This window comes from Phocoena phocoena, chromosome 1, assembly GCF_963924675.1.
Source record: "Phocoena phocoena chromosome 1, mPhoPho1.1, whole genome shotgun sequence".
NCBI lineage: Eukaryota > Metazoa > Chordata > Mammalia > Artiodactyla > Phocoenidae > Phocoena > Phocoena phocoena.
In genome coordinates, this window is record NC_089219.1 from 35,287,708 (window position 1) to 35,301,688 (window position 13,981).

General features: G+C 45.9%; 1 protein-coding gene across 1 annotated transcript in view; it reads left to right on the forward strand.

Annotated features, from left to right (window-relative positions):
* Positions 1-13,981, forward strand: part of CFAP57 (cilia and flagella associated protein 57) — a 77,502-nt gene that overhangs the window by 6,048 nt on the left and 57,473 nt on the right. The window contains exons 2-5 of the mRNA XM_065889203.1: positions 1,810-2,126; positions 3,827-4,113; positions 6,079-6,286; positions 9,613-9,765. Of these exons, the coding sequence (XP_065745275.1) occupies positions 1,810-2,126; positions 3,827-4,113; positions 6,079-6,286; positions 9,613-9,765 (965 nt within the window). The remainder of the gene's footprint in view (positions 1-1,809; positions 2,127-3,826; positions 4,114-6,078; positions 6,287-9,612; positions 9,766-13,981) is intronic.

The window sequence follows — 13,981 nt, forward strand, 5'->3', positions numbered from 1 at the left end:
TAAATGAATTTAATACAACATAAAGGTGGCATTAGTAGTTAGTGCTGGGATAACCAGTTAGGTATTGATGTTTGGGAAAGGGGAGTCACCATGAACCTGAGATGGATTAAAGACTTCAGTGCAAAAAAATAAATAACTAAATAAGAAATCATAAAAAACTGAAAGCAAATAAGCACGATTAAATCAGAAATATTTGCATGAGCTATTTTCCGTGAAAAACAGTGGACGTGACCTTCACCATGGCCCCTAGCTCCCTTAGCCTGTGTTCCATCCCAGTTGTCACCACCACTCCCATCACCAAACCAGAAACCTAAATGTCATTCATTGCTCCTCTCTCTCCATCAGCCCCTCACCCCACCTTCACTGAGTCCTCCTGGTTTTACCCCTTAGCATTTCTCTAACCTCCTGTTCCCATTGCCCCTACTGCCTTCCTGTTGCTCATTGCTGCCATGTGTCCCGGTTTTTGAAATAACATGCTGAAGTTTCCTTCCCTCCAGGATTGTCTTCCATACAGTTGCCAGAGGGATCTTTCTACAACACACATTGGGCCTTCCTAAAATTTCCCAGGGCCTTCCCATTGGCCTCCCTGTTAAAGTCCAAACTCTCATGCAAGGCTCTCAGTGACCCAAACCCTGGGTTCTTCTCAGAGGTGCAGGTATTCTCTGCAGCCCTTCCAGAGAAGCCCGCGGGCTGGTGCAACTTGCTGTGGCTTGTGTGACACAGCAGCATGGAGTCCAACGTGTCACTTTCTAGCACAGCTTCCCCTGCCTCTCTCACCCGCCCCGCCCGGGGCTTGTATCAGGCCAAATTACTGTGAGGCACAGCCTGGGGCCCGTGATGCTTTTAGGGACCCAAGAAAATATTTTAATTTTAATTTATTTTAAAATCAGGAAAAAATGAATATAATACTAGTGAATCTAGCATGGATTATATTCTTCTTTAAACCAATGAGTCATAAAGTATAATTTTTACCAGATTTTAATGGAGGAAGGGGCCCATGAAAGCAGAAGTGCCTAGGGCCCATGAAAATTATAATGCAGACCTGATTACATTACCCAAATAAAGCATTTGCAGTTTAATCTTTACATCAGGCTCTGCTCTCTAGAGGCCGATGGACTTCATTCTCATGCTTGTTACCTCATGGACAAGAAGAGTGCTTGACCACCAGATATCGCCTCTATATTCCTGAAAAACGGATACAATGCATCCCTCCTGGTTTCGAAGGAAGCACGGGCTTTATCATAAAGCCCATTCAGCAGACCTCTGCATCTGTCTCTCAGGCAGAATGTCACATAGATCACTTAACTGCAAGGGAGGCTGAGGAATCTAGTGGTTAGCGTCCCAGCCTGGAAAGTGGAGGAAGAGTATTGAGTGCTGACTGCTCAGGGCATAAAGGCCTCTGATCTGACCCTACTGCATGCTCCAGACCCATCTTTGGTCACCCCTGGCTCACAGGGGATGCTCAGCCATCTCCCACCATGTGCAGTTCCCCCTCCATCTATACCCTTTCTCACATCCACACCTTTGCCCTTCCTGACGTGCCCCACCCCCACCTCCCCACCACACTTCATCTTTCTTCAGGAATCCTTCCCTGACTTATCCTCCCACCACGGCCTCAGTGAGGTGCCCATCCTAGTTATTTCCATAATAGCCCAGACACAGTTGCCCCGAGGGACACAGGGATTGACAATGACCTATTTCTGTACTTTTCTCCTCTTGCCTCAGCAGTGCCCACCACGGTGCCTGGTTCATGCTGAATCTTGGTGAATGCATGATCTCCCCTCACCAGCTCCTCTCCTTTGTTTGCAGGCTCAGACAAGAGTCAGGGCATGTTGGCCTTGTCCATCAGTCCCAATCGGCGATACCTCGCTATCTCTGAGACTGTGCAAGAAAAACCCGTCATCACCATTTATGAACTGTCAGCCGTTCCTTGCCGAAAGCGCAAAGTCCTTAATAATTTTGACTTCCCAGTTCAGAAGTTCATTTGCATGGCTTTTTCTCCAGACTCCAAATACCTCTTGACCCAGACCTCACCTCCAGAGTCAAACCTTGTCTATTGGCTGTGGGAAAAACAGAAAGTAATGGCCATCGTTAGAACTGATACTCAGAACAATGCTGTCTACCAGGTATGATCCAGCACGAGAAGTATGGTACAAATCATTAAAAAATAGTACAAGCTGTCCCTCATTAAATGCTTTTTCTGTGTCAGGAATAGTGCTCATTTCTTAAAATGCATTTTAAAATTTGCCTCACAACACCATATAAGGTATGCATAATTATTGTCTCTGTTTTATTTATTTATTTATTTATTTTAAATTTATTTTTGGCTGTGTTGGGTCTTCGTTTCTGTGCGAGGGCTTTCTCTATTTGCGGCAAGCGGGGGCCACTCTTCATCGCGGTGTGCGGGCCTCTCACTATCGTGGCCTCTGTTGTTGCTGAGCATGGGCTCCAGACGCGCAGGCTCAGTAGTTGTGCCTCACGGGCCTAGTTGCTCCGCGGCATGTGGGATCTTCCCAGACCAGGGCTCGAACCCGTGTCCCCTGCATTGGCAGGCAGATTCTCAACCACTGCGCCACCAGGGAAGCCCCTATTGTCTCTGTTTTAAAGATGAAGGAACTGAGGCTCCAAGGACTTAGCAGAGCCAGGGCTCCCTGATTCCAGGGACTGTGTTCTTCACTTTGGCCCAGAACTGCTTTCTGGTCCCAGGTCAAGCCCAGAGGCAGGTTGATCAAACTTGCTGTCTCTCCCTGATCCTGGCCTCTTCCGGGCAGCATTGCGGGGCAGTGGGAAGACTTCAGGAAGGTGGTGTGAAGTGGTAGGTCTTTAGGAAGCTGTCCATGAAATCGCACTTACGTGGGGAGCAGAAGTTTCTATCGTGGTTTGAGGGCAAAATGAAGAGGATGTGTCGGGGGGCTGGTTGGGGCCCAAGGAGGCTTTTCTTGGAGCAGTCAACCTGGTCTAGGATCTAGTGTTCAGTTTGCCAAGTCCAAGCACTCAGTTCTGTTCATGTTCAGAGATATTTGCTAGTCAGCATCTCAGGCACAGACTCTGTTATTCTCACAAGAGTCTGGCTTGTGAACCAGCATGTCACAACCAGAACACACAGCATTTATCCAGTGTATTTCCTCCCTGGTAACAGAGTCCTTGGGAGATGAAATTAGTAGTCAGAAGGTTGCTTGCTGATCACGGAATCAGAGCAAAGGCAGGTAGAGCCCGAAGATTATTTCACCCAGGTCACAGTAAGGCATGATATGGCGTCCTATTCAGAGCAGGGAGCACCTCCTCTCAAACAGATCCAGGAAACATTCATTGGATGCCCGCGCTGAACCTGGCACTGGGGATACAGAGATGAAAAAGCCACAGCCCCACCAGGTGCTCACCATCCAGTGGAGGTGACAGGTTGACTGCCCATGACTGCGCATTGGGATGAGGGTAGAGATAAAGGAAGTTTAGTCCCTGACATGTGGTTCCTTTGCCCTGAACAGGGCACGTAAGCCTGCCAAACCCTCATTTTATGCTTCCAGCTGAGCCTTCATTCCATTTTGTTGGCACAGAGTTTGGTGATTGTCAAGACCTGCTCATCTTGCTTTTTGGCCTTTGTCAGATGACTTCTGAAGGTTTCCTAGGTTAAAGACTCATGGGCTGTACAAATACAATAGATATAGATCTGTCCTCTTGTCAAATATGGTCTTAAAATTATATGATTTAGTGATATTTAAAAGATCCTATGAGCTACCTGGGATAACTCGTAATTAGTAAAATGGGAAATAATGCCATCAAGTTTAGTTTTATATATCTTTTTCTTTAATTCCTTCCCATTTTACAGGTGAGCTTCAATCCCCAGGATAACGCTCAGATTTGTGTCACTGGAAATGGGATGTTTAAGCTTCTCCGTTTTGTTGAGGGAACCTTGAAGCAAACTAATTTTCAGAGGGGAGAACCCCAAAACTATCTCGCCCACACTTGGGTGTCTGATGACAAGATTGTTGCTGGCACTGATACAGGCAGGCTCTTCCTCTTTGAGTCTGGAGATCAACGCTGGGAGACAAGTATCATGGTCAGGGAGCCCACCAGCGAGATGAAGAACCTGGGGGTGATCCAGGAATCCGAGAGGTAACGGCGCCCTCTGGGCAGGAGCTCTTGGAAAAATACACTCATCATGGTAATAGCATTACACCAAAAACAGCATTCTTTAAAAATCACTCCTATCCCCTCTACCTTAAAAATCAATGCTTTTCATTTTCCCTCTGCCTTTCTAGTGTTCTTCCATATTCAAGCACAAATTTGAAAGTTATGACCGTAACCTAGATACAATCCTTTTTATTTTTATACCTAACCTCATTTTATAAACGTTTTAGTATGATGTCTTCAAAACAACAGATTTTCAAAAATATGTTTTCTAATGGCTGCCTAATTTACTGAATCAATTAAATAAATGTCCACCAAGCCCTTGCAGTGTGCAAGGCATCTTGCTAGGTGCTGGGGACACAGGTCCATAGGACCTTACAATTGAGTGGGAGGCACCAGACCAACAAGGAAGTGCAAGGAGATGTTGTCGGTCAATCTGACAAAGCATATGGGCTAAAGTGGGGGGTCAGGATAGAGCTGTCTATTTCACCTCTACTGCAACCAATAACAGTCGTATCTCACCCATATTGGAAAGTACCATTGTGTGTTCTAGACACTGCCTTAAGCACTTTATATATATCCTCATTTGAGTCTTACCCTAAAAAGTATATATTATTATCATGCCCATTTTATAGATGAGGAAACTGAGGCCCAAAGAGGTTAAGTGCCTCACCCAGTATCACAGCACTGTTAAATGACAGGTCAGGATTCAAACCCAGACCTGTCTGACCCCAGAGCCTGAGCCCTCAACCACAATGGCACACTGTAGATGCCTCTTCCTCAGTGACTTTGGTTTCACCCATTTTCACCACCCTCCATGCCAATGACGTCTCCTTTTTTTATCGTGATTATGTTGAGAACTTCCTAATAAGACCATATGCCCTCCAGTTTTCTGGGTTCACCATCCTTCAGTGGGTCCAGGGCTCCAAGAATAAAGCTCAGACTCCTGAGCCTGGCCCACATGTCCCTGCTGCTCGGACCCTTCTTTACATCTGCAGCATCAGCTCTTACCCCTGTCTACCGCACATGCCTCGTGTACTCTCCTGCTTCTGGGCTTGGTCTGCCCCCACCCCGACCCCACTCCCCCGGACATAGACACATGCCTGACACAGTCCTCTTTGTCCTTCACTTCTCAGCTGGGAGCTCTCAGCCTCTGCTCATCTCAAATAGGTGGTGCTCCTCTGTAACTGTCCTCAGAAAACCCTTGTTAGTTGCTGACTGGTTGCTCCCATCCTACTCAGCTGCCCTTAACAGTCCTTATCACATGCCCCCTAGACCATCAGCTTCTCAGGGCAGAAACTGTGTCAACTTATTTACCATTGTTTCACAGAGCTGTTAACACAGCATAACTCCAGTAAATGTTATATGAATGAATGAATGAGTGAATGAATGAAAGAGAAACAATGGAAGGAAGGGAGGAAGGAGAAGGGAGGCAGGGAGGAAATGGAAACCTGGATTCAAATCTCAGCTCTTGGGACTTCCCTGGTGGTCTAGTGGTGAGGACTCCACGCTTCAACTGCAGGGGGCACAGGTTCCATCCCTGGTCAGGGAACTAAGATCCCACATGCCTTGCAACAAGGCCAAAACAAAAAACAAAACAAAACAAAAAACAAACAAAAAAACCCAAGTCTCAGCTCTTCCCCTTACTAATTTTGTGATCTTGGAAACAACCCCTCTGAGCCACTTTTTTCCAAACAACAAAATGAATATGATAATAACAATGAAAACAGTGACCACACAGGTTTGCGAGACTTCCACATAAATGCACAAACTTCCATCTTCCATGGAGCTCAGGTAGCATTCCCAGCCAAAGGGGAGCATTTGGGCCGTGGGAAAGGGGCTCACGCTGGTTTCTCCCACACCCAAGGACAGCCCTTCTTTCTCATCCCTAGCAGGATTCATCTCCTTGGAATCGTCTCTGTTATCTTTACATGCTGTCTTCTTTTCCAGCCTGACCGAATTTCCGACAATCACCTCCCCAGTCCCTTCCTACAAGCAGGTCGTGATGGCCAGTAACCACCACCAGCTGTCCCTGCCCCAGGTGTCTGCCATCGCAGCCTATTCCAAGGGATTTGCCTGCTCTGCTGGGCCAGGGAGAGTTCTACTGTTTGAGAAGATAGAAGAGAAGGGGTTTTACCGTGAGAGCAGGGAAATCCGGGTAAGGAGGGGAGGAGGAAGCAATACTGGGATGCAACTGGCATTTGTTCTCTGACAGCAGAGCACTGACAGGGCGTCTGGTGCGGGGAGAGGGGCTGAGGGCTGAGCCATTTGTCCTGAGGGGAGTTTTAGGATGGGTTGGACAGAATTGGGGTATAGAATTAAGGAGATCCAGATCTGACTCCTGGGAGAGGGCTTTGGCAAATTCTATTTTCTCTCTGAAGTTCAGTGTTCCCATAATGTATATTGATATTTAATGTCAAGAAAACTACCTGGTACACAGCAAGCATTCAGTAAATATTCGGAGAATAAGTGACACAAACTGTTGTGGAGAGAGAGCTTATCTGGTTGCGGAAGAACCAGGAAGGCTTCAAGGTGTTTGAGGATAATCTTTGAGGAAGGGTCATAGAGGAAGAAACAGATCAGGGATTCCAGGTGAAAGGAACAAAATTAAGCAAAGGCACCACTGACAGGGAGCAGGTGGTGTGTTTGTGAGACACCTGTTGCCCCGTGGAAGAGCCTGAAGTCACTTGAAGGGAAAGAGAGGAGCTAAGGCTGGTGAAAGATGGCAAAGCCAGCCTGAGGAGTGTGTATGTACGTTGGCAGGCATCCTGTTTTCAGCGAAGAAGCATTATGCTTCAGAGAAGTAATCTATCTGCCTGTGATGCATGGTGTGGGCCATTCGGGGGCATTGGATATGAAGTGGTTAAATACGCAATGAATGAGTTAGACTTGACTCTGAGGTTTACTGGCTGAGTGGCTTCACATGAGTTGCTGAATCTAGCAAACCTGTGTCTCTTTGTTAAGGAACTAGCCTATCCCTTGTGGTTATCGAAAGGATTAAACGACATCTCTGTAATCACTGATGCAGTGCCTGTGCTTAATAAATGATACAAGTTATTATTGCCACTGTTAGGAATCAGTTCTGAGGCTTTTTTGTTACTGAAGCGAAAAGGCAACGAGGTCTAGGATCACAGCAGTGGGAAGCCGACAGAGCCTTTGTGAAGGTTAAGTCTGTAGGACGTTCCCTGAGCAGATGTGGGAGGCCAGAGATAAGGAGCTCTCAGGGAAGATGCCCAGGCTCTGTGCTGGATGCTGGGAAAGGATGCCACGGCACGAAAACTGGAGGTGAGAGCAAGGTGGGTGGGGACTCGGGGGGACCACTGTGAGTTTACTTTGCCTATAAAACAGGTCATTCTTTTGTGTGTTTATTCATTTAACAAATATTTATTGAGTGTTTACTATGTACCAGGCTCTATGCTCGGGGCTGGGATACAGATGAGAAGTAACCACACTAAGACTTGCCCTTAGAACTCAGTCAACAAGTAAACAAACAAATATGAACAGATTGTTGGATGAGATCCATTCTGTGAAGAAAATAAAGCCAGGAAAGGACGGGGTGCAAGAGGGGCTTCTGTTCTAGAGGGAGTGACCTGGGGAGGCCTCGCTGAGGAATGTTGACATTTGACCAGAGACAAGGATAAAATGAAGCAGTTGGATATGTGGTTTAGACCTTGGGAGTGAGATCGATATATCCACCACACACACACACACACACACACACACACACACACACACACACCCATAGTGCTTGGCTTGTATCTGGCACATAGTCAATACTATTTTAAGTATTTATTATTATTATTATTTTTTTTTTATAAATTTATTTATTTATTTATTTTTGGCTGTGTTGGGTCTTCGTTTCTGTGCGAGGGCTTTCTCTAGTTGCGGCAAGCAGGGGCCACTCTTCATCGCGGTGCGCGGGCCTCTCACTATCACGGCCTCTTGTTTCGGAGCACAGGCTCCAGACACGCAGGCTCAGTAGTTGTGGCTCATGGGTCCAGTTACTCCGCGGCATGTGGGATCTTCCCAGACCAGGGTTCGAACCCATGTCCCCTGCATTGGCAGGCAGATTCTCAACCACTGCACCATCAGGGAAGCCCTTAAGTATTTATTATTGTAATTACTTTACTACTATTGTTTTCGCTGAACCCTTATATTAGGTAAAATCACTGAGAGAGAAAAATATAGAGCCAAAAAGAGAACTGAGGACAAAACTTAGCATTTCCTAATTTCAAGACTGAGACAGGATGAGAATCCAGCAGGGCACTGAGAAGGTGTCGTCCTTCACTCATTCAGTCAACAAACGTCCGTCGTGCAGCTATCATGGGCCAGGCTCTGTGGTGTGGCCTGCGGTGGGTGAATCAGACATGGGCACTTCCCTTGTGGACCTCGCTGTCTGGGGGAGGACCGTGAGGCCACACCGCGCAGTCACTGAGCGCCTGCTATGTGTCAGGCACTGCTCCAAGCACCAGGAGACAGACGTGGGGACAGACACTGTCCTCGGTCTGCGGGCTCCCGTTCTACTTTATACAGTGTGATGCGTGTGACAGCAGAGGGAACCCCGGGTGCTGTGGGCACATTGAGGGAACATCAGGGCCCACTCAGCCCGGGGTGGTCAGGGAGGGCTTCCCAGAGCCCTTGCTGTTCTGGTGAGGCAGTGAAAGTAGACTTCATGAGGACAGGTTAGGGGGTACATAGGAAGACAGGACTCCAGGCAGGGGGAGGGCGGCACAGGAGGCCGGGGCCTTCTAGGGAGGAAGGTGCCGAGGTCACTGCTGCAGGCTCTAGAAAAGCCTAGAAGATGAGGGCCGAGCAGGGACATCAGGCTTTGGTGATGTTTATGAGAACAGTTTCAGTAAATGATGCGGTGGAAGCCACATTATAAGGAGTTAAGAACTGAGTGGGTGGTAGGGAAGTGGAGATGGTATGTGCAGACCAGCCTTTCAATAAGTTTGGTTGTTAGTGGAAGGAGAGAAATAGCAGGGAAAAGGAAATCTAGTTTCATAATGTCCACTAGGAGCTCCCGGCCCTCTGAGACTGCTGCAGGAGCTGTGTGACCCCTTCTCTTCTCTCTGCCCTGTCACCTACTCCACGTGGTAGAAGGGCTGCCACCTTCCCCTCTACTGCCCTGGAGCACACACTGTGTACCTGGTGCAGGTGGGCGCCCACACTGGGCTCCCAACAGCTGGGCGAGAGTCGGGGTTAGACTAACGCTTGTTGTGAAGGGGGATCTCAAACTGAGACGTACAGATGGATCAGTTTCACCTGTGCTGCTGCCTTATTATTCAGCCACTAATCACTTAAAGGTGAGTAGGAAACCCACAGGAACGGAGGCCCCTCAAGCCCTCCCTTCTCCACATCTGAGGAGGATCCCGGAAGCATGGTCAGGAGTCTATAAGCTACAGTATCTGAGAGAATCTGAAAGCCCAAGGACACCCTGACAATGTGAGGCCATTGCTGACCGCTGTTCTGTGTCTTGGGCAGATTCCTGTGGACCCACAGAGCAATGACCCGAGTCAGTCAGACAAACAGGACGTGCTCTGCATGTGCTTCAGCCCCTCTGAGGAAATGCTGATCGCCAGCACCAGCAAGAACCAGCTCTACAGCATCACCATGTCCCTGATGGAGATCAGCAAGGTGAGTCTCCCAGCAGCGCTTCCTTCCAGCCTGGAGACTGGTCACCATGTGGGAAATTTTTAATCCAATTCCTGAGTGCAGGCTCACTCACCACTTCATAACAGAGCAAAAGAAACTCAAATTTCAAGTTGTCCACGTAAGGAGCGCTCCGATACCCTGGGCGGCGGGCAGAGGGGTGCCCGGGAATGTGATTGCTGCAGCCTCTTTGGAGAACACCCTGGAGACATCTGTCAGATTTAAATTGTACCTGTCTTTAACCCAGCAAGCAAGTGTACTTCAGGTATTTAATGTACGGCTATACCTGCTTCTGTGCACAGAGATGTATATATGTAAAGGTTTATCATTGCTTTTTGTTTTTAAATAACAAAGAAAGCCAGTATGAATACACCGCAGACATTGCAACAAAAAAGCAGTATTAAAGATAAAAAGAAGCACTTTGTACTTATAAAAGGTTCACTTCATCAAGCAGACATTAGTTTTAAATTTGTATGCACCTAATAGCATGGACTCAAAATATATCCAGCAAACTTTGGCAGAACAACAAGGAAAATAAACCACCTACAATTGTAGGAGATTTTAATATATCTTTCTCAGTAATTGTGGTTTTCTAAATAACAGCTGTATTGAGTTATAATTCATTATACAGTTCACCTATTTAAAGTGTACCATACAATGGTTTTTAGTATATTCAGAGTTGTGCAGCCATTACCTCCATCAATTTTAGAACACTTTCATCACTTAAAAAAAATATATGCCCTTTAGCTATTATGCTCCCACCATCCCATCTGCCTCCCTCCCAGCTGTAGCCAACCACTACTGTCTTGTGTCTGTATAGATTTGCCTTTTCTGAACATTGCATACCAATATGTGGACTCTTGGGACTGTCTTCTTTCATTTAGCACAATGTTTTTAAGTTTCATCCATGTGGTAGCTTGTATCAGTACTCCACTCCTTTTTTATTTTTGTCTGCGTCGGGTCGTTGAGGCATTCAGGATCTTTCGTTGTGGTGCTTGGCATGCAGGATCTTTCGTTGCGGTGCTCGGGCTTTTCTCTAGTTGTGGCATGTGGGTTTTCCCTCTCTAATTCTGTCGTGCAGGCTCCAGGGCGCGTGGGCACTGCAGTTTGCGGCACGTGGGCTCTATCCTTGAGGTGCATGAGCTCAGTAGTTGCAGCGCATGGGCTTAGTTGCTTCACAGCATGTGGAATCTTAGGTCCCCGATCAGAGATTGTACCTGCGTCCCCTGCATTGGAAGGCAGATTCTTTACCACTGGACCACCAAGGAAGTCCCTTGTACTCCATTCCTTTTCATGTCCAAATAATATTCCATTGCATGGCTGTACCACTTTTGTCGGTCTAATCATCAGTTGATGAACATTTGGGCTGTTTCTAACTTTTAGATATTATAAATACTGCTGCTATAAACATCTGTGTACAAGTTTTTCTGTAGACATATGTTTTTATCCTTCTGGGTGTATACCTAGGAGTGGAATTCCTGGGTCACGTAGTAACTCAATATTTAAACATTTAAGGAACTGCCAGATAGTTTTCCAAGGTGCTGCACCATTTATATTCCTATCAGCTGTGTACGAGTGTTCTCATTTCTATTTTTGCCAACATTTGTTCTTATCTAATTTTTAAATTACACTCACTCCTTCCTGCAAGAGCACCGGAATCACAATTAACTGCTGGGCAATCATCAACAGGAAGACACTGGAACTCACCAAAAAAGATACCCCACATCCAAAGACAAAGGAGAAGCCGCAGTGAGATGGTAGGAGGGGTGCAATCACAATAAAATCAAATCCCATAACTGCTGGTGGGTGACTCACAAACTGGAGAACACTTATACCACAGAAGTCCACCCACTGGAGTGAAGATTCTGAGCGACACATCAGGCTTCCCAACCTGAGGGTCCGGCAACAGGAGGAGGAATTCCTAGAGAATCAGAGTTCGAAGGCTAGCAGGATTTGATGGCAGGACTTCAACAGGACTGGGGGAAACAGAGACTCTACTCTTGGAGGGCACACACAAAGGAGTGTGTGCACTGGAACCCACGGGAAGGAGCCGTGACCCCACAGGAGACTGAATCAGACCTACCTGCTAGTGTTGGAGGGTCTCCTGCAGAGGCGGGGGGTGGCTCTGTCTCACCATGAGGACAAGGACACTGGCAGCAGAAGTTCTGGGAAGTACTCCTTGTTGTGAGCCCTCCCAGAGTCCGCCATCAGCCTCACCAAAGAGCTTGGGTAGGCTCCAGTGTTGGGTCAAACAACCAACAGGGAGGGAACCCAGCCCCACCCAACAGCAGACAAGTGGATTAAAGTTTTACTGAGCTCTGCCCACCAGAGCAACAGCCAGCTCTACCCACCACCAGTCCCTTCCATGATGAAACTTGCACAAGCCTCTTAGATAGCCTCACCCACCAGAAGGCAGACAGCAGAAACAACAATCAGAGCTACAATCCTGCAGCCTGTGGAACAAAAACCACATTCACAGAAAAATAGACAAGATGAAAGGGCAGAGAGCTATGTACCAGATGAAGGAACAAGATAAAACCCCAGAAAAACAACTAAATGAAGTGGAGATAGTCAACTTTCCGGAAAAAGAATTCAGAATAATGATAGTGAAGACGATCCAGGACCTCAGAAAAGGAATGGAGGCAAAGATCGAGAAGATGCAAGAAATGTTTAACAAAGACCTAGAAGAATTAAATAACAAACAAACAGATGAACAATACAATAACTGAAATGAAAAATACACTAGAAGGAATCAATAGTAGACTAACTGAGGCAGAAGAATGGATAAATGACCTGGAAGACAGAATGGTGGAATTCACTGCTGTGGAACAGGCTAAAGAAAAAAGAATGAAAAGAAATGAAGACAGCCTAAGAGACCTCTGGGACATTAAAGGCAACAACATTCACATTATTAGAGGTCCCAGAAAGAGAAGAGAGAGAGAAAGGACCCGAGAAAATATTTGAAGAGATCATAGTTAAAAACTTCCCTAACATGGGAAAGGAAATAGCCACCCAAGTCCAGGAAGTGCAGAGAGCCCCATACAGGATAAACCCAAGGAGAAACATGCCGAGACACATAGTAATCAAACTGGCAAAAAGTAAAGAGAGAAAAATTATTGAAAGCAGCAAGGGAAAAATGACAAATAACATAAAAGGGAACTCCCATAAGGTTAGCAGCTGATTTCTCAGCAGAAACTCTACAAGTCAGAAGGTAGTGGCATGACATATTTAAACTGATGAAAGGGAAGAACCTACAACCAAGAGTACTCTACCTGGCAAGGATCTCATTCAGATTCTATGGAGAAATCAAAAGCTTTACAGACAAGCAAAAGCTAAGAGAAGTCAGCACCACCAAACGAGCTCTACAACAAATGATAAAGGAACTTCTCTAAGTGGGAAACACAAGAGAAGAAAAGGACCTACAAAAACAAACCCAAAACAATTAAGAAAATGGTCATAAGAACATACATATAGATAATTACCTTAAATGTGTATGGATTAAATGCTCCAACCAGAAGACACAGGCTCGCTGAATGGATACAAAAACAAGACCCCTCTATATGCTGTCTACAAGAGATGCACTTCAGACCTAGGGACACATACAGACTGAAAGTGAGGGGATGGAAAAGATATTCTATGCAAATGGAAATCAAAAGAAAGCTGGAGTAGCAATACTCATATAAGACAAAATAGACTTTCAAATAAAGAATGTTACAAGAGACAAGGAAGGACACTGTATAATGATCAAGGGATGAATCCAAGAAGAAGATATAACAATTATAAATATATACGCACCCAACATAGGAGCAGCTCAATACATAAGGCAACTGCTAACAGCTATAAAAGAAGAAATCGACAGTAACACAATAATAGTGGGAGACTTTTAACACCTCACTTACCCCAATGGACAGATCATCCAAACAGAAAACTAATAAGGAAACACAAGCTTTAAATGACACAACAGACCAGAGAGATTTAATTGATATTTATAGGACATTCCTTCCAAAAACAGCAGATTACACTTTCTTCTCAAGTGCGAACGGAACATTCTCCAGGGTAGATCATATCTTGGGTCACAAATCAAGCCTCAGTAAATTTAAGAAAATTGAAATCATATCAAGCATCTTTTCTGACCACAATGCTATGAGATTAGAAATCAATTACAGGGGAAAAAACATAAAAAACACAAACACATGGAGAT